This window comes from Dromaius novaehollandiae, chromosome 5, assembly GCF_036370855.1.
Source record: "Dromaius novaehollandiae isolate bDroNov1 chromosome 5, bDroNov1.hap1, whole genome shotgun sequence".
NCBI lineage: Eukaryota > Metazoa > Chordata > Aves > Casuariiformes > Dromaiidae > Dromaius > Dromaius novaehollandiae.
This window is the reverse complement of record NC_088102.1, coordinates 20,257,146-20,278,808: the sequence shown is the minus strand read 5'-3', so window position 1 is coordinate 20,278,808 and position 21,663 is coordinate 20,257,146. Positions and strand designations below refer to the sequence as shown.

Below are 21,663 nucleotides of genomic sequence, written 5' to 3'. Positions count from 1 at the left end.
GTAAACACCATTAATAGATAACCTGCTTCTGTTTCTCAGAATGAATAAGTAGTATGTTCTCTGCTTCAGCCAGAAAACAATGTACGTTGCCAAAAATCTAAGTTCTAAAAACTCAGGATTTTTGAGATTTCTATTTGTATCCAGTTTGGCTGAAATGGGCCAGTGTATTAAAAATAATTACGATGGGACAGACAGAAAGCGTGATTGCATAAGACTCGTTTCCCTAGAAAACCAGAATGATAAATGGTGAAATAAAAAATAGAGGCAGTTTTGTCCAAAAGTCAGAATATAAAATGAGGAGTCAAGGTTCCTCTCTATTCCATAGTAGGGCACATTTCATAATTTGCTTCAGATAACCTTGTTCTTAGATCTTTCTTCTATACATCAGCACATATATATGATATGATAAGGATTCTGGAATGGGAATCTCCCCCATGGTTCCTGATGTGGAACACAACACCAAAAAATTTTCAGTTCTTCTGTTATTGCCTTAACTTTTCCATGAATCCTGGTATGCTTTCACTGTGTGTTTGCATAGTCTAAAACTCTGGCAGGATTCTGTCTTCTGATATATATGGAAAAGATTATTATGTCTTTATGTGTTTTATAAGTTGTTCCTCAGACTTTTTTTGCCTGCTTATGATTTTACATTTAACCTAACAGAATTTACAGTCCTTCCTTCCTTCCTTTCTTCATTTGGACAAAGCTTCAACTTTTTAAAGAATGTCTTCTTATTTTTAACAGCTTTCCTTACCCTCTTTTGTTAGTTTTTTTTCTATTTTGTTTTTCTGTTCTTTTTGATAGGTGCTATGCATTTGCTCCAAAACTCCAATACTATGTTGTTAAATAATCTGCATGCTGCTTGCAAAGGATTACTTATTTGCTTACTTATTTTATTCTTAGCAAACTTCTTCACTTGTGTTTATGTAGCTCCTGTTCAAATTCAACACAAAAGTAGTGGATTTCATAGCTTTTTTTTATTCCTGCATAGATGCTGAACCTAATGCCTTTATGGTCTTTGGTCCATAGGGGAGTCCTTTGGCAACAACATTTTGAACCAGGTTTGCCTATTGCTTAGGATGACGTCAAGAGTTGCTTCTATTTTTGTGACTTCCCTGAAGGATTCACTAACAGCATCTAAAAATTTAATCTCAGAAGCTCACCTAGCCTTGGGTTAGCTGAAGTCTCCTGTTACTACTGTGCTTACCATTTCTGCAATCTATTCTGTCTCTCTCCTTGTGTAACAGTCTCTGTCACTATCTTATTTGGATAATCAATAATATACTCATAATATTCTGCTTCTCCTGCTTAGGTCCTGCTTAGGCATTTGATCATGCTGGCACAATTAACTTCTTAATCTGATTTGACTCTAAGTTTTCTTTAATATATAGTTTCATTCCTGCACGAGCATGATTTAGTCTGTGTTTTACTGACCTACCTCCTTTCACCAAGTTTTCACTAAAAGTTAATAATCTTTGTTTACAGTAAAGCATCCTACTTCCCCCATCTTATATGTTAGACTTCTGGCACTTGTTAAAAAAGCACACATGTAAGTGGTTTTTTTAATTTATTTTTCTGCATCCTGTTTAAATAGGACGCTGTTCACACTATTCTTCACTGCTTCCTATGACTTTTGCCAACTTCTCCCCTCTACCTATTTGAGGATTACATCTCAAACCAAAATAAATGTGTACTTTTACTCACTGTTATTCCCTGCAAAGCGGACCCTGCACAACCTGGCCAGCAAATTGTTCCCAGACCATCAGGAAATACCTGAAAGCCTGGAGTGGGCAGCACCGACCTCAGCAATCAAGTCAGTCAGATAAGAGAACGCATCTCTCCCTAGTCAACAAGGTAAATCACATTTGTTCCTGGTTGTGGATGGACATCTGCCACCATACTGGATTTTCTTGATATTTCAGATATTTAAAACAATTTAACCTGAATAACCCTAAAGACTGTCAAGAATGCTTCATGATACAAAACTGATTCCCCATTAAAGCCACTGTAGTAGGCAATAGTTTCTTTAACATCTAAAAGCCCTCCTACTATCAAGACACACAGAGTTTGCATCAGAATAGAAGGCTATATCTATGGTATCTTACTACTTTGCAAGGTCCTGTAGATTTTGAAGCACAATAAAATGATATGCACTAAACAAGCAGCAAGTGTGTATATGTGCCTCTATACGCTTGACCCTACTTTCAATTTCTCCTAGATAACATCATTCTAATTCACATTGTAAATATAATTAGGATTTTGTTACCAAACAGATTAAAATCTTTTTTAAAAGGTTATACAGGGTTGTCACCTGATTTCTTGACATTAGTAATTGAGCTGTGGACTTGGATTATTATTTGTTGCCACCAAGGACTATAACAACTGAAGAACAGGAAGAATTTTTTCCCAACTTCTATGCAACTACTTAGGTTTTCCACCCCTAATATTGAAGGTATAAAACGATATAAAAGATGAAAAGATCCAAGCTTTTACAACCCACTGGTCTGGAGCACAGCTAACATCCAAGTACAATATTTTCCAAGCCCATTAAAGTCTAAATACTGCTACTGCTCAGGGGGAAATTCATGATCACTGAATACCAACAATATTAATCACTTGACTTCAGAACATACAGTCTCTAAAGTTCATATCCTCTTCAGCTATCTTCTTGCCTACATATGAGGTATGATTATTGTTTACTTTCTTCTAAACGAAGGACATCAGCACATGCACAGGGAAGTTCACTACCTGAAGGAGCTGACTAGGAGAAGCTTCCAGTCCTGAACGGTCAGGATTTAAAGTGTGAGAAAAAGAGGAATGGGTCTGCACAACAGAATTGCTGTGCTATGCACATACATGAAAATAAATATAATACACATTTTCTAAAATCAATCCTCAGGAAAAAGAACACCACGTAGCTGAGGGCAGAACAAATTACTTAATTATAGTCTTGTTAATTAAGTGAATCAGTGACTCCTTACTGACCTTTTTCACTAGATGACTCCATATTAGAGTCCATTTTAAGTGTTTATGAAGCAGTTTGTCAGCATTAAAAAGTTAGCTTGAAGAATTTATTAACCTTCCAACATAATATGCCAAGAGAAAGAGTAAATAGTTGATATCATTCTTTCAAATAAAACTTCAAAAGTCCTTTAAATTACACTGAACTGTTTAAAAGATTACAGAGTTATTACTTTTCAATATACAATTAATCTAAGGAACAATTTATTAGCTCCTTATACTGGAATAACACTCATGCTCCAAAATTTTAGTGATAGCATATTATATATATTTAGACATAAGCAGAAGACAATGCTGCTGTGTATTTATATTCACTAACTTATGTAAGGAATTAACATTGCATTTGGCATTACAGTGCATATACCATATACATATATGGAATAAACCAGCAGATAAAGACCAATAGAAGGAAGAATAGAATTTGCTGCCAAGTTTACCATTCGGATATACTGGCTAGTCCTACACAACCCTAATCCTTAACTAAGTCTCTCAAGTACTACTGAATATCATGTGACTTCTGAGGTTCTTGTGCTATCACAAAAATCACAGAAGCACACAATGATACACAAATCTGGGTTGAAAGGGACCTCTGGAGATCATCTGGTCCAAACTTATGTTGAAAGCAGGGCATAAGATTAGGCTATCCAGGGCCCTGTTGGATTGAGTCTTGAATCTTTCCAGCAAGGGAAGTTCAACCACTTCTCCAGGTAACCTATTTCAACATTTAATTATTCTCAGTGGTGAAGAACTTTTTTCCTATATTCAGACAGATTTTCCCCTGAAGCAACTTATACCCATTGCCTTTTGTCACCATACACCTCTGTGCTATGCTGTGGCCTTTTTTATGATAGTAGGATTGTGTTTATCATTACCAAAACAGAAGACAAAGCACATGGTCAAGGGTATCTGTAATCTTAATCTATGCTTCTATGATTCTACAATTAAAAGGTGATCTTCTCCCCTTATCAAATGTATTTTAAGAAAATGTGTACAATATATGAAAGATTTTGGCGAAAAATTCAGTAGATACATTTTAAAAGTTTAGAAATCATCTTCGATTATTAAATCCTTCAGGACTTATGGCATTATGCCTTTCAAACTTCTGAGGGAAATATTATAACACAAGAATACAGTAGTTATAAACCTGATTAAACAAATAGTTCTGTGAATAGTGGAATTAATGACACCTGATTGCCTACAGATTCGTGTCTTATGATTGACTGACTTTAGAGTCTAAGGTGAAATCTTCGAAGCTTTTCTGCAGTTGGGCCCTTATAAGGTCTTTCTTCCATGCAGACTCTCTGGTGTCTGTTAAGATTCATTAACTCACATAACAGCCCTTTCCTCTGTTGGGACACTTACAGCATTGCTCTCTTCTGCTTGGTTCCCCTATTTTTATGAATTTTGCAAAAGTCCAATTATTTATAAGACCTCAGTTCTTTGTGATATTTCACTGATATGTGTCTGTATGTTCCAAAGCTATCAGTGAGAGGACACACATTATCTCATATGCCTTATTTTCATAAGAAGTTAGTTAAAAAATCCACAGAAATATTGCTAAAACTGAAACATGAATACTTCTATAAACATTGCCAAATTGGTGAATATAGGGATTGCTAGAAATACACATATCATTTAAATGCTACTAATAATCTTTTATTCTTAATTAAAACAAAAAAAATAAAGAGGAAGCAAAGGGTCACTGTGTAGCTAACTCACAAACAAAACATGCTGCCAGTTAACTTGAGAGTATTTATTAAACCAAGTAATGACTTAGTCTGTTGTGTTAAAAACAAGTGCTGTCATCAGGTATCTCTTTAAACTAGCTATTAATTTGTTAACATGTATTATTACAACATCCTCTTTTCTATTGTGCTGCAGTTTTGATGCTGATTAGCATTCTCAAAATGCAGCAAAGAAAAAGAACAAGAAAAAAGAACAGTATCTAAAATCTTAAAACACAACTGGCCAATAATTTGACAGGAAGGCTGTTCTAATATGTTACAGACTGGCTCATTTTGATTTTTGTCACAGTTTTCATCTAGCATAAAGGGACCCTAGACTTTGCAAACAGGTCTTTGCTACTGCAAAGAGTTGTTGCTATTGATATTATTCTCTATTGATTAAAGTAAAAAAAATTCCAAACATACCTGCATTTGAGGCTAGCAGCATACATCACAGATTACACTTCAAATAAAAGGTACAGTTTATTTTGCTTAAAATCATCTTTTTTCTTAATACTGGAGGAAAATACTAGTTTTAATAAAAAGCATGCTCTAAAGGAGATGAAGGAACATTTTCCGCTTTAGGGTAGAGGTTCAGCTCTGGAAGATGATGAACAGGAATTGTTCCCTTCTAATGGCTGTTTAATAGTAGATTTGAAATCAGTTTGGTAGGGTCTATCTTCTTCCCGGTTTCTATCGTCCAACACTGTTAAAAAATAATCAGCCTCTGTGTAGGTAGCCCCTCTAAAGAGATCACTAGACTGAATAAATATAAGCAACTTTTACACTGCTAAAAGCAACTGCTTCATAGCTGTGGCATTTTGGCAGGTGAGACAAAAGATATCTGCACTGCTACTATCCCAGATGTTATTCATACCAAAAACAAGAAAAATTCAATCTTTGATGTTGTGAATTTGGTCTATTTTATAGTGCTACCTTCTCATCCTTTTAATTATATCTTACAGTTTTATCCTATCTGAAAGAAACTGTCTTTTAAAGACAGCCCTGAGGACATAACATGCTAAGCACTTATAGTGGCATTAGAACATTTTAATAAGTTATAGCACCATAGCTGTAATATGGTAAGTGACCATGTGCATGCTCCTACTCCATGGTAATGCAAAATGAAGTGGATTCACATAAACTACCACTGAGAATGGTTTATGCTAAAGCAATTTACTTTGCACTTCAAGGACCAATGAAAGAAGGCCAGCATGAATGGCAGGAGTCATAAGTAAGAGGCATGAGGCAGTGATTTATTAAAATTTGCTAACATAATTCCTAATGTTTCTTTTGCCAGAGTCTCAAAAATAGAAAAAAAAAACCACTTAAATACCATCTTTAAGCCAGAGGTCTAGCTTTTAAAAAATTATTTCAAGATTTGTTTTATGCAGTCATATTTTCCCAAATTAGAAAAAAATGTGCCGGATTATTTAGAAGGAATGAATGTGTAAACATGTGGGACTTCATACAACATTCACATGCTAAGTCTCAAACCTGCAGAAATTCATGTGTGCGCTTAATCCAAGTATACTAGCCGTTCTTTTATCTTCAGTTAAACCAATACACACAAAAGTGACTTTTCTGGAAGATTGGGAAAATAGATGTAGTTTATGTCTGCTAAAAATTCGGTTTCAAATTTTTGTTAAGATGGTCTGGTGTCAGAGTTATTTATAATGAAAGCTCCACGCACTGAAAAGTGCATTGATTTATTGCTCCAGAAGGAACTGTATGCCCAGTTCCTGGTAGATTTATCTGGAGACGTTTTTTATTAGACCAGTGTTAGCGCTAATGAACAGTTTGAATTTATAGTAGTAAAATATGCTAAATAATTAGTTTACAAGTTTGGAAACAAAGTTATAGAAAGGAAAACCAAACCAAATACATTATCAATAATTGCCCATAAGATATATCTATCTTTAGGTGCTAATTCAGGATTTTCTACTAAAGGTTTTCAGCCATGCATGTTTTCTTCCAGAACATCACCTCACTTACCTGAGCTTGAGACACAGTCTTAACTACTAACTGTGGATCAGTTCCCTGTGTAGTGAAGCATCAAATAGGTACCGCCTCGAAAAGCACGAACCTGTGTTCGGGTAAAACTTCTTAGTATAAAAATTATTTAATTTCTTTGTAATGCAAATGGAGTATGAGTGCCATGCTCTAGTATTTTAACTAGCCCATTCTCTAGTGTTTTAACTATCCAGTTTAGGCTTAGGCAGATCCCTCTAATTCATTACAAAACCACACACTGTAAAAAACAACTATTAAAAAAAACTTATTAACACCACAATTAGCTTATGATAGTATTCCACAGAGATCTAATCTGACATAGAAATACAATCAGTTATAAAATTGGGAGACATTTCCACATCCTATTATTTAGAGGGAAGTCTATGGAGGAGTCGCACAGATCAAACGTTAAAGTCCAGGAAAAATTCTTAACAAAAAGAATTTCCCTTTTCTTTATTATTAGTTAGTTACGAAGTGGCATTGCTATGCACAAACACACACTACTACCGTGCAGGTATTATAAATATGAGGCTTTATCCTTTAGACTATGCTCTTATGAGTGACAGATGCAAGATCAGGCCTACTGACCTGTTCTAAAGTCTGTATCACACAGAGCCTTGGGTTCCTAGACAAACACTATAATCTCTAGACCTGTTTCACCTAAGGAGGAACTGTTTTGCTCCTCTCATCACCTTGAATATCATTAGTATTCTTTTAGATTAAGTATGAGGGCCTTTTTTTTCAGCTCCTCTCATTTCTTATCTCATAAGGATGAAACAGAATGGGTACTATGACAGCTGCTGGATTCTTCATCTCATGAATACCATCTAAGGACAGGTAGGAGAATCTATTGGATGATTTTTCTTCCTGTCTTCCTGGAGTGAGATATTGGTTATGGAAAAACAGTCTAAGTCCAGTCCATGACAGAAGATAGTAAATAAAGATGCTGGGCCAGGTCAGCTACACATTTTTAGATGACATTGACTTTCTCTGGATTCCTGGGGGATTCTGATATTGAGTCTGGTTTACCAGACTTCTTTTACCTTCTTTCTAAAACAAAAACTTCTTTTACCAGTGTTAGGGCAACAGTATATTATCTGTGGGCATGGGACCAGCTTTTAGCCAATGACTCGGAAAAAAGAAATGTACCTACACACATATGCACGCACAGACAAAAATGGATCTTTTCTGTTGGAAATGGTTCTCAAGAGATAAGAAAACAGACTTGTGTAGGTGATTAAGTGTGATAATATGAAAGGCTGCAAGACAGTTGCTTAAGAAACAAGAACAACAAAGGAATAAACTACTGCAGGCATCACCAGAGCTGGAATGACATTGTACTGTGTACTATGTTTCCATGGCAACTAGCCATAGGAAGATGAATGTTTCATATTCACTGTGCTCTGCAGTACATGTCTATAAATCAAACTTGCATAAAAGAGCATAAGATTTCTTCTGTGGGGTGGCTCTCCAAACCAGGTTATTTTCTTGTTACTAGATAATTATATGAAAAAATATGAGACAATTAGGTCATTTTTAGTATAGAAAGAACTAATATATACAAAAGTACTAAAATACCTCTAGTGTGTGATCCTATCAATCTAAGAATATAGCAGCATGCAATGCAGATTATGAATGCCTCCTTTTCTTCCTTAAGATCTGATGTAGGCTTGCTAGCTTTAAAAACTGTATGAGACTTATCTGTCCACTTTTGTTTTTTAAGACATTTTTCATCATTCATTAGTTCATTCACATGTGATTGGTTTTCAGCTTATTTTTTGTTACCGTTTCCATTATTCTAGTCTAACAATTTAACATACAAATACCTACCTTTTCGATACAAATGATACAGCTAAGACAAGTATTTTCTTAGCAGCAGTAGTTAATAATATTGTGTAATTCCATTTAGATGACACATTCATACTCACAATGGAAGAAAATATTACTTGATATTTTTTCTTCAAGAATTTGAATCCCACTTTAAAAAACATATTCATTTACAGAGAACAAGAAATTACAAATCATTATTGCAAAGGATATGTCACATTTCATATCTATGTTCCCAAATGCAGAACAACAGCCTTATTATAAAGAAATTCTCTTGTATATTACCTATTTTAAAAAGCCACACCAAGAAAGAACACATCATCAAACCATTTACCATACTAAGTACTCCTGCAGTTCCAGTGTCAGGCATGAGTCGGGTTTTTATGGTACCGTGGCATTTCAATCAGATGCACACCAGACACATGATAAGCATTTGAGCATTTTATTCAATATAACTGCAATATTGGCTCAGAAACACTAAAAAGTTACAATACTGTAAATATAAAATCAGCCAAGATTATGGTCAGTTAATACAAGCAAATCTAAATTGAAAACACTTGCATTTTGGAAAACTTAGCAACTAACAACACAGGATATTAGTGATGTCTGTAAGAAAAACAATCCATCAGGAGCACGCACCTACATTAAATATTATTTCAACAGTATGAGATGAAAATATATTTGCATTGGTCCTATTTTCATGGCATAAAATAAAGAAAAAAACTACCCACTTACTATACTCAGAAACACTGCTAAACCAGGTATCTTTTTTCTTTCATAAAACAGAGCATTTAACACCACCCCATACCAAAGTCCCTATTATTAATTCAAATTAATTCAATACATCTTTAAACATTTGTAAAAGAATATTCAGTATTAAAGTGAAGCAGAGATAGTAACTGCATGTTTTGTAGCCCTCTATTCCAGTAAACACAATACAGCCATTGCTTGTAACAGGCCACAAGCTTTGTACTAAGTTTGCAAGGCCTGAGGTTTGTCAGACTTGGCTTGTCTGAGCTAGCTTCACCTGCCTGGAGCTTTTTAATTGGTTTAGCTGTAGCAGCAGTTCTTCTAAAGACCAGGTGGCTATGCTTAATTTGTTTTGCTCATTTTTACACAACATAAACAGTTTTATATAGACAGAAGTAATAAGAATTTGTTCTATGTAAAATGAAATATTTATGACTCTAAGATAATGACTTAGTGTAGAGAAACACAGGCCTAGTATGACAGCAGGGGCCTGGAGATGGAGGGAGAAAGAGCATATAGGGTAGAGAAGCATAGGCATGGGATGGTAAGATGCAGGCACAGGCTAACACCGGCAGACCAAGGCCATAAGCAACTCACCAATGGTCAGTTAAAGAATTGCAGCTCTGGGAACTGGACAAAGCTTGTTTTAGGAACAACAAGGAGAACAAAGTATCTAACATATTACATATGTGCCATACATAGTAAACTTGGATATGCGTGGATCCTACCGTGAGAAAGGCGAAATTGTCAATATGAGCATCATACTCCTTCTCGTAAAGGACTCGGGATACTGGCAATGCACCATACCCTGTCCCCGAGACTGAAGCCATCAACCTCAGGACCTCAGAAGCAGGGGAAGGAAGACTGAGAATAACACCAGAAAAAGGGGTAGATACTAGGAAGTTTGTGCATAACAAATTTAACTGTATTATTACTGAGACCTTTTCTGTAATAGTGAATTGTTTTCTTTTTCTTTCTTTTTCTGCAATCATTAGATTTGGAATAATAATAATTCTTTGATTAGCCTGTTGATATTTCAGTTATACTAACAATAAATTCCTGAGTTTACATGTCAGTGTGTCTTCTCTGTAGTCATAACAAGATTTTTTGCATAACAGTTGTTGTACAGGTAGGTTAGAAAAATAACCCTTACTCTTTATCCGGCTTCTTGCTATATTACATTAAATATTTTAAGTCTATTTTAGCATTAATAAAATATATGAATGGTAAATAAAAGAATTTCATTTTAAAGTCTCAAGTTTGGTAAAATTGATGCAAAGTGTATGGATGCCTCATTAAGAGCATTTTGCACACCTACAAATGAAGTAATTACATATCCAAAACCTGTACTATTCTAACCTTGGCATAGGACTCTTGGATTTTGCTTGTATATGTATTATGTGATATATTCAGAGCTCAAGGATTGCAAATGGATTTGAATATTTTATCCTGAATATTAAATTTAGAGTAGGACCTTACTTTCATACAAATTATAAGCAAATGAAAATAGGTAACTCATGTGGTCAGATGGAAGAGATGACTTTGAAAAGTGATTCATTCAAAAGTATTTTAGACTTTGGCATGTATTAGTATCTCAAATTATGATTATGTACGTTTTAAATATTTGAGGTGAATCTACTGAAAGTTAAACGATTTCAGCAGGGTCCTTCATTCTTAATGCATATCAATTACCGATGTTCTCCCCTCCTTGAGTTTTGCATAGCATGAATACCTTTGTTTTCATTTTTATGTCAAAGAATATGTTGAGGATTATGCTTGATAGCAGAAGATAATTCCTTACTCTGTATGGTAAACAGAGAAGTTGGAATTAAGTACGTGCTTTTAACTTTTTTTTCCCTTTCCTTCTCTTGCCTTTCCCTTAAACCCATGTAGAGCTAACCAAAGGTTTAACGTCTTCTGTAACTTTTTACATTTTTTAAAGAATAATAAAATACTATATCCAACAGTCCAATACAAAGCTATAAAAAATTAAAGGAGCCCACCAGTACATGAAGTGGTTTGGAGATAGCATCTCCATTAAACTGATAATTTTATAAACAAACAGAGGAAGTTATTCATATGACAATTTCATAAAGCTCTGAAATATAGCTATTAAGCTTTTTCTTGTCTCAATAACGTGCCCCTATTTTTTACCTAAGATTTGGAGTGCCTTTTTGAATTGAGTTTCCCAGTCTTCCCCACTGATTGTACATGGCTCATATCACAGAGTGATCTCCGAGTATGCAAACTGCATTCCTTTCGGAGGAAATTAAACCGAAAGATGTGCTCCAGGCACGCACCCAAAGCACTCCAACTCCTAGTGGGCATTCAGTCTATTGACCAGATTCGAATTAGTCCAAGTAATCCCCTCAGTGAATGTTGAGTAGACATTGGGTCCTCAGCATAAACTTTCTGCTCTATAGATTTGACCGCTACATGTTGTATTAATTGCTAATGCAGACATAGGTTTTGAGAACTCTTTTACAATATGAAGGTAATGCTAAATATATTTGATAATTCTTAAAATAAGAAAAATAATAAAACAATGTATTAAAAACACAAAATAAAACAACATGAACTGCAATTGCATATGCTTTCTTGACCTAAAAAGCATTATCTAATGTCACAACAGAAAAACTGAACATTAGGCCCTTCCTAAAAGTTCTTAAAATAAAATACTTAAAAAGAGTAGTCCCTCCAGCTATTCTGCTTACATTTTCATTTCTGAACAGTGTACCCCAAAGTGATATTAAAATCACTTGGAGATCGTAAGAAAAATGTATCACACAATTTTTCAAACCTGTGGAGGGCATGAACACCAACATTTCTCTCCTTTTTTGGAATAACGTGAATTGTTGAATTTTCTTCTTTTTGTAATATAGGGTGCACTGTAAACTGTGTTTATGTTTATCAAAATCCTTACGCCTCACTTCAGTCTGATAACATGATTATTAAGTATCACTTTATAGACTTTGCTGCAACAAGCTCCCTTGCTTTCAAAAGTCCTAAAACAACCTTTTTAAAATAATTACTTTTCTCAAAATGTATTATATCTTTAATGCAAAAAGACAAGAGGATCATCTAAGACATTAGTCAGTCTACACTATGATTTTGTTATCCCACGTGAGTGGCCTAGAAGATGCACATACCTATCCCTGTTCTGCTGTAATGCTTACATATGCACTGTACTGGGACATACACAAGAAAAAAAACCTCCCCAAAGCGCCACATAGCACACACAACCAACACCACATTATTACAGGTCATCTTCACCTGATCTGTAGTATATTAATAAAGTTCAGACCAGATACTGCCTGTAATCTCAATTTCATATTATATGATGCCACATGACTCTTTTGTTGTTATTACTGAGTAACATGAAGGTGCTTTGCTTATTAATACATAGCCTATAAAATTAGAAAATTATTCAGCCCTCAGTAAACAAACAATTTCCCAGCCTTGGAGCTTAACACATAGATTGTTTATATCAGTTCAAACAGAGGTTAACATCCTTCACACAATTGTATGCTTGAAAATTGCATGAAAACTAACATCTTTTAACGATGGTGCTCAACAAGCTATCTGATGTCATGCCTGCAATAGCAAGAGAATTCTTTCAATGACCAAGTTGCTTCCAGACAACTCATTCACATCACCAAAAGAAAGTTTAACACCTTTCGAGACAATGTTTTCCAAAATACTTTTGAAAGAGTGTCCACTTGCAACTGCAGAGTAAGAGCAAATTTTTTACAATCTACAAATTACTCTTCCAAATTTTACCTTTTCAATCCTGAGCCAAGGTTAGCTTATAGGAAATCCCACCACTAGTGTCTATTACAATACACACTACAGTTCTAATTCTGAATTTTTCAAGAGAGAGCTCTTAAATGCTGATTTCCTGAGTACATCAGGAAAATGTGAAAGTAAATAATTTTAGGCTTCTCGAGAAACAGTGCAGGTTAAAAATTATTTTCCATATTTGGTAATATTTATTGGATTTTGCAATATATATTCAAGGTGCTGAGCATATTCCTTTGCTTGGATTTTATGTAAACCATATAGGGACACTGACACAGTAATGTACTGAAGCTTTTATCTTTTGTTGCATGACAGAATCTAATCATTTCAATTAACTGAAATATACACAACAAAAAGACTGCCATCTAAGAATAAGGAACTTTCTGTCAATCTTACCTGAAGGCTTCAACTACGATTCTTTCAGACAATCTTGGAGAAACGGAATTGAAGACTTTCTTGAAGTCTTCCAAAGTCAAAAATCCTCTGTCTTTTAAATCAAAATTAGAAAAGAGAAAAATAATATAAATTGTTTCTTTAAAAATGGACTAATTCATACGATTATGCTTACTTGCTATCTAATCTATTCACATTTTTGATAAGCTTATACAGTGTTTAAAGTTACTGTACTTGCAAAATATTTTAGGAAATGGCTACATTAAAAGGGGGAGTGGATGAAGGATCTATGAAGGATTTTTTACTAGCAATTCCTTTGTGCCATTGTTAACTCTGTTCAAAAGTACTGTGCCCACAACATCTACAACTCTCACATTTAAAAGCTTTAGTTTTAAAAATAGTGATTTTGAATAGAAAATGTAAAACTTTCAAAACGTAGCCTCTAAAATATGTGAACTTGCATTCCAAATCTATCATTTTTATTGAGATCTTTGTTAGCTACTCCGAGCACTGTTTCAAAAAACTTCCTTTCATAATGTATTTTTCCTTCTGATTAATTCAGTTGCAAACTTAAGCTCCTAAATATGTTATATCAGAATGATATCAACTGATCACTTTGTCTATCAATTCATTTTGAGATCCAACTGAAAAATAAAGCACCTCAAAAAGGGCTATCACATCTTGCGTGCAACGGACAGTAAGATAAACAAAAGCACTTACAGCACTTCAAATGGTTAAGTTCCTTGAAATAACTCACTTAAATGATAATGCTTAAAAATTTACTTTTAGTTCATGGCAAAAAATTGCAATGGATGCTTATCTGACCATCCCAGTACCTGATCTGCCATGTACTGCATTCCCACTTTTCGCGGGCCATAGACCTATTTCATGTCAGGGAAAAACACGGAAAGGATCATCTGAATGCTATATGTCTGTTAGCTCGGAGGCTCTTGATGAAGTTCTCCTTTTTTCATTTTGATGAAGAGAGATCCTCTTTGCTGTCTAGCAGGAATGAAAAAGAATCACCACATCTATTTCTCAGTGAGAACTAAAGAAAATCCTTGTTGCTTTGGTTTCCCTTCCTTTGTCTATCATGATGGGTAAAAAGATCTATAGCCATCACCAGGGACAGAAATCTGCAGAGCATGTGGCCTAAATTAATGAGTGGAGATAGCTGGGTATGAGCAACAGAAATAATGAGAGGTGGTAACAGCAAATATGTACGGCGATTGGCTAGAAATTTGTTTTAATAGCTGGAGGAGCTCACAGCACAACAGACAACCCAGAACTGCTGTCTAGAACCCTGCAGATTACTGATCCTGACTTTGTTAACAGAAATATCATCAAGGTCTTTGTTACTCTCCTACTTCGTTACTTCACTTTGAAGCATCTGGGACACTCTTTAACTTCATTTTATTTCCTTTAAGTATTCTATTTGGCTTATTTATTTTAGATTTAAATTAATATGCATAATATCGAGCAGAGGAGAAAAAGGTACCTTGCATGTCAAAAGCTGTGAACATGTGCCTTGTTTCACTATCCAATAGCTGCACAGCCTTCTTTGTGCTCATGAGATTTAAAAATTTTTCAAGTAATATACCTAGAAAATAGAAAACATAAATAAATCTCCCTGCAAAAAAAAAGCTCATTTATTTTTTCTCCTTAAAAATATGCATGACTCTGGTCAAATAACTATGAATAATTTTAATTTTATAAATAAACACAAAAATAAAAATGGAAATAATGGTTCTCAAAGTTAGATCACACGAATATCTCAGTATCTTTTAGACTTGAGTATAACGCTTCTGTCTACTTATACTTCTTGCTAGCTGCCATCTCATCTTTCTTTAAACTGGAGAGAAACATAAACTTTCCTAAGTCAATAGTACTTGCATGCCATAGATAAGGATACACAGGATACAGCATAAACAATATATCTGGTATCATTCCCAGCAGTGAGTGAAGGCTCTGAGATGCTCTATGGCCTCAGATACAGTTTCCTAATAAAACTGAATAGTAAAAGTGGGTTCGTTATTCCTCTTGTGTACTGTATGAAACTCTTCATATGTACATTTATCTCATATTTTTAATGAACTGAAAATGAAAGAACTTGAAATACAAACCTAGTTTGTAAGTTCTGTCTTAACTGACCATTTGGTTCTTCTAAAATCAAAGTAAAATGTAAAAATTAATAAAGAAAAACCTGCTCCCAAAACTTCAGGCCTCCCCATGAAGTGTGCAAAAATCTTGACATAAAAATTTCTGTAGAAATTTTCTGGCAAAAATAAATGTAACTTCAGTTCAAAATGTAAGCAGACTCTAATATTCTTCCATATGTCTTTCTAATATATGCTTTATGCTCATTTTAAAGAATTTAATTTTCTTTAGAAGGCAATGTGACTGTATCCTGTAGGAATTTTTCTTTATCAAATAACATAACAAAAGCTCTGCATTTCTCTTTATTTTGATTTATTCATATTCTCTTCTTTTTGCAGTGGTTCAAAAGCACAGCTCCTTCAGCTCCACCTGCTGTCTCAATTCAAATCTTAAACTGCAAGCTTATGGATTTCCAGTGTTTCATTTCTTATTTCTTCTTGAAAAAAATCACATATTAAGAACTACTACACTCTCAGTTTCCAGGAATACAAAGACATGCTGATTTCAACTGCTAGGCTCTGTACATGCACAATTTCTTTAATAACAGAGGTTGCTTAAACATACTGAACTTGCTTGCATGAACAGCTTTCCATTCAATTGGATAACTATGGAAGAGAAACCATAAAAAGCAATACAAGCTTTCCATCCATTTATTTTTCTCTTTCAGAGTAACATATGAGCCCAGAAAATTATAGTATACAGTTTTCCTTTTCTGGAGTGATTCCTGTAATACAGTGCCGCCTATTCATTGATCTTTGAGAACTGGTGATTTATGTGCTAATAGTACAGGCTGTAAAGCCATCTAAACACAAAAAGGTAATCTTAAAAAAACCAATCAAAACAATTAGTAACAAATCCATAATATAACTTTATATGTTAGTTCACTATTTTTAGATCAGGTATTCATATGTGGTTGCTGTCTTGAAAAAATTCAGGTAAACTACTCAGTCCATATTTTTGCCTACATGAAAGATTTACAAGTCAGAGTACAGTTTAACGAATTTTCTTTTGACATCAGTGCCAGAACAAACAGACCCAGCCTTCACAGCACCCTTCAGCTGTATCAGTACAAACGTTTATGAAGTCATGTGAAAAAGAGGATCAGGGAACTTACTGTTAAAAATAACCAATTTTTTGCCACATTATTTTTTTACATGAATCAGTTCTTCAACATGATTTGCCACATGGCCCCATAAACAGATGTACTGGTACAATTGAGAGGGCAGCATAAGGACAGGAAAAAACAAGCAGAACTGTATAAATAGAAGGGCTGTCGCAGGAAGAAATGTTTATTGAACTGTGGTGTAAGACTCCAGTATTCACCCAGCTAAACAGTGGAACAGTATCAAAAAATTGATAAACCCTTTTTAATTACTTAACAACTCAAACACTGGAAATTACTAATTACTTCTCTATATCATCACCACTAATTATATTATGTTGCTATTAAGAAACACCACTTTGAGAAGCATGAGTAAGTTCAAAAGTGAATTCCAAACTAAACTAAACACAAAACCATTATAAGTGTTCCAAAACTAAATAAAATCATATGATCCTCTTTAATAGCCTCGAGCAGTTCATTTCTCAGTAATCTAAACCAGGTTCTTCAAAACTCTTTAGTCTAAGCTATTGATTTATTAAAATTATGAATGAAAGAGGAATAGAAATCATTGACAGCTCAGTGTGTGTGTATTACCTGAATTTTCTGGTTGCACAGAAGACATTACTGAATCCACTTCCACCTGGGAGAGAGGAAACATACCATGTTTGGGTTTTTTTTTTTGTTTGTGTGTTTTTTGTTGTTGGTGGGGGTTTTTTTTTGTTTGTTTGTTTGTTTTTTTAAACAGAAGTGATCAATGTGAACTCCTACATGATTTCAATTTTGTACTAACAGTTTGTGACTTAACTAAATTTTGATATCATAATATTACATGTAATACTGCAAAATCATCTGTGGTATTTAAGAAAGAAAAGATTTTATTTTAATATTACAAAAACTCTTCCTTGCCAAGTAAACTAGATATATCAGAGGTCCTAAGAAAATCCTAATCAGGAGCCCAATCTTAAACTCAGTATGCTTAAACAAACATGCTTAACTTTACACAGACTGAAGTCCAATTGCACAAAAAAAACCATAATATGCAAAATTATTTTTTTGAGAATCAGCATCCAAATTTGTGATTTCCTTGAAACAAAGAAAGAAGTTTCTCTTTCAACAGTTACATTGGAATCAAAGTATTTCCTGAAAACTAGTTTGATCAAAATTCATATGATAAAACTGTGTAAAATAATAATTTTTTTAAAGAGATTTAAAAAAAGGGAAATGAAACAATAAAATGTATGCATCATCCAATTTCTCCTACGACCATCCTGAAACCAGTCCATCCCTGTTTGATGTTATGTACTATGTTGCTCCTTTATTGTCTTTCATTAGGATCTTAACTCACATTTTTTTCTGATAGGAACATGGGAGTGACACTTACATGTTGATTAGTGTGTTACTGAAATTCACTAATATTTTTGAACGAAGAAAAAAAAGCTAAATGAGGTGAGGAAAAAAATATATAATTTTCAGAACTGAATTAGTAGCTAACCAAGAAATTACTGGAAAAAGTCTTTGACCAATTTATTAAGCAGAATGGGAGTATATGTCCAAGAAAGCACAGAGGTACACCTAGGGCTGTATTTATACTGCTTTTTAGCATGACTGAGTACATGCTCCTCAGTCCAAACTCTTGCATCTATGCTGCCAGAATACAAGACCGCACATAGTTGCAGTGCTGAGACAACTGACGTGGGAGGAGATGACATGGTAGCAGCTCTTGGCACAAATCTAAGCACACCCTTTTCTGGAGAGTGGACCAGCCAAACATGCTGTGGCCAGTTAGGCTAACACCACACAATCTATTTGGCCTGCGGCACGTTTCACATAGACTGTGTTGGGCAGACAAATAGGCTAGGGAGTCGTTTTCAGATGGCTTTAGTAAAATATGCCAGAAGAGCAGCTGGAATTTATAAGCAGCCCTGAGCTTAGGCTGCCCTTCTGTATTAAGGATGCCAAGCCGCTGGCATCTCGTTCAGCAGCAGATGCCAAACTACCAGTGTCCTGATATGAACATATGGAGCTGGGTCAGGGAAAATGCTGGACATGCTTTTTGGCCTTGCACAACATAGCTTTCTAAGTACAGCGTAGACAGTGCTTTTGTTTAGATATTGCACTGAGTATTCAGAGTGAAACTTTGGCTGGGACAATGACATGAAAACATTTGAATGAGATGACTTTTGATATGGTTTACATCAGCCAGCAGATTTTTCTACCTTAAACTGCTATTCCTGCAGTACCCTTTCTGTTTGAAGCACTTAAGATCTGAATGTGCATTTAGCAAGCTGAATGGTTATTGATATATAAGAGCATTTTAGATCAGTTCAAATATTTTGGGCACAAAGGGGACCACTGAACCAAATTTTACAGGAAAAAAATATTATCTCCCACTAACATGATTCCACAATGCTGTTAGTTTCCAGAAAATGATGACTTATATGTGCTGATAAACTTATTAGAGGTACAGACAGTATCAGTCCAAAAAATCAGGTTTATCTCTTCCCATTTTCATGCTTTCCTAGTTACCTGTCCCAGAAGGCTTAATTTTAAACAGTAGCAAGTTCCGAACCACTGAGAATAACCATATGAAAATAGTATTTTATAAAAAATGAGAATAGAATGTTGTTAAATCTCATCAAATGATTTTGAAAAAGCAAGTGGAGTAGAATGTGATTCAAATTTAGTTTGCATTTCTTCCAGCAAAGAGTTTTTTGGTGACATCTTGTGGGAAAAGTTAGCATTACTTTTTATTTAAAGAACAAACAAAAACCTGAGCTATAAAAATGACATAGCAGCAATTTACCAATTTACTAAAAATGCAGGTGATGCGAAACAGCTGCCATTTCTACTAACAAACATATGCTAGTGTGTACCGTGGTTTAGGAAACAATTTTGCCTTAATTAGTAACACATACACACCATTTCCTATTTCTTGGCAAAGCTCCTCAAAGTGCTGTGTCAGGACTGGTTTAGTGAATTCTGAAGAAATACAAGTGCTGTTACTATAGTCTTTGATTTTAGTAATTTTGACAACAAAATAAAATTGACATTAAAATACTCAAGAACTGGATACTATCAACCAAAATTTAACTGCAGCATTTGTTTCCTGTCTAGTGCATAGAGAAAGCTATGTTTCTCAGAACTGGATTAAGACCACCAAAATGTTGAAGAAAATACTTGCAAGGCCTAACCAACAGTGAAGCACAAAAGATGTGGATGTGCCATACCCCACAGTTAATACAGATTAGTCAAACCAGCGAAGAAAAGTGTCTGTCAATCCAGTGCTCTCTCAGTATTTCACAATGAGTAATCAGTCATTGGAGAAAGTCACGGTTCCTGGAATTGGGACAACTTAAGGAGCTAGCAAAACCACAAGACCACCGAATAGCTCTGGGAACCAGTATCATTAATTCGTTCTTGTGCAGTTGCAGAGAGAGAATGGTCTACAGTCAGGTGGTCACAGCCCTGCCTTGAGAGACAGCAGGTGTGACTTAGCACCTTTTCAGGAAGAAACATCTAAACTTGAATCCTCTTGCCTCCAGGGAGTCTTTCACTTTTATTTTCTTCCCAAGCAGGAGACATCAGTGACTTACACACAGAACCAGTTCTTGTGTGAATGCTGTAAGCATGCTTTGACTGCTCCTACTGGGAGAAACATTCAGAGAATGTAAACAGGAGAACAAGCTAATTCTCAGCTACTGAGTACAGGCAGGTATAAGCCAGAGAGACTAATATAGTTCAGAGCCTGGCCAGGAACCACGCTTTAATGTGTAGGCATATTAATATCAAAAGCAGGGCTTGCCTATAGTTTAGGGTGCAGTTTAGCATGAGGTCTGCCATTTAGTGCAGTATCTAGGGTGAGGGGAAGCTGAGCATTTTCGTGTTCAGAATTCAGCAGTTAAGACTCAATTTAGAAACCTAACTTTCAGATCTGGCCCTAACTCATTTGGGAAATGTTTATGCACAGCTAAGATACATTTTTATAATTTAAAAGGGTTTTTTTTCGCTTTAACATATAACTGATGTATTCTTTATGCTCTTTTTGAGATCAGTTACACTACTACAGAAGAAACATAGTTTACAGAACTGCATTAAGCCACGTGATTTATCCTTTATCTTTCTGTGAGTATGCAACACATGGTTTCTTTCAATAAACCTTTCTTTTCTTAATATCTTCATACAGCTATTCATTTATATTGTCATAACTAAAAAAGCCCAACTTTCATTTAAAACGCAAAATATCTATGCTTTTAAGAATATGCACTTGTTATTATGACATGCAGTAGTTTCTTGCCAAATGGTAACACAAAGTAAACAGAGTGCATCACTAGTAAGAAACAGTAATTTGGATCTCATCTCCAGCTTTACAATAAGCTCAGTATATCAATTATTTCATACCTGCACAGTACATCCTTCTGCTAATCACGGTCTAGAGCAATAACTTCTCAGCAGAAAAGGTAGTGGTTTGATTATTTTCTTTTGAAATAAATGCTCTCAGATAACAAAATTTCTTTAAGAATCTAGAAGTATTCCTGTTTAACAAATTTAGTGTAGCCCATTCCAATCAGCACAGACCAGTCTGTAAAGAGTGTTCTCTACAAGTCATCCATATATGCTGAATCTTCAGAACATAAATGATAAAAATATATACCTTTGAGGGTTTGTAACCAAACAACATTACTACGGCAACTTTAAAGTCCTCTCTGCTTAAATAGCCTTTGTTATCTTCATCACATGCTTCAAAAACCTGTAAAAAAATTATTTACATTAAAAAACAATAAATCTGATCTGAAACACAAATTTTTTTACTTAGAATAATAGTTACAGGAAAAATAAAACAGATATTTACAGAATAAGCTATGCTATTTAAAACAAGCT

General features: G+C 34.7%; 1 protein-coding gene and 1 long non-coding RNA gene across 2 annotated transcripts in view; one reads left to right on the top strand and one right to left on the bottom strand.

Annotated features, from left to right (window-relative positions):
• The window catches only part of EFCAB11 (EF-hand calcium binding domain 11), a 67,005-nt gene that overhangs the window by 44,406 nt on the left and 936 nt on the right, over positions 1–21,663 (bottom strand). Inside the window, exons 2-5 of the mRNA XM_064512202.1 lie at positions 21,437–21,532; positions 17,380–17,425; positions 15,025–15,126; positions 13,530–13,620 (exon numbers count right to left, since the gene is read on the bottom strand). Of these exons, the coding sequence (XP_064368272.1) occupies positions 13,530–13,620; positions 15,025–15,126; positions 17,380–17,425; positions 21,437–21,463 (266 nt within the window). The 5' untranslated portion in view covers positions 21,464–21,532. The remainder of the gene's footprint in view (positions 1–13,529; positions 13,621–15,024; positions 15,127–17,379; positions 17,426–21,436; positions 21,533–21,663) is intronic.
• On the top strand, positions 7,503–10,410 carry LOC135328458 (uncharacterized). Its single transcript, XR_010389345.1, has 2 exons — positions 7,503–7,595; positions 10,038–10,410. It is a non-coding gene; the product is annotated as an uncharacterized LOC135328458 (long non-coding RNA).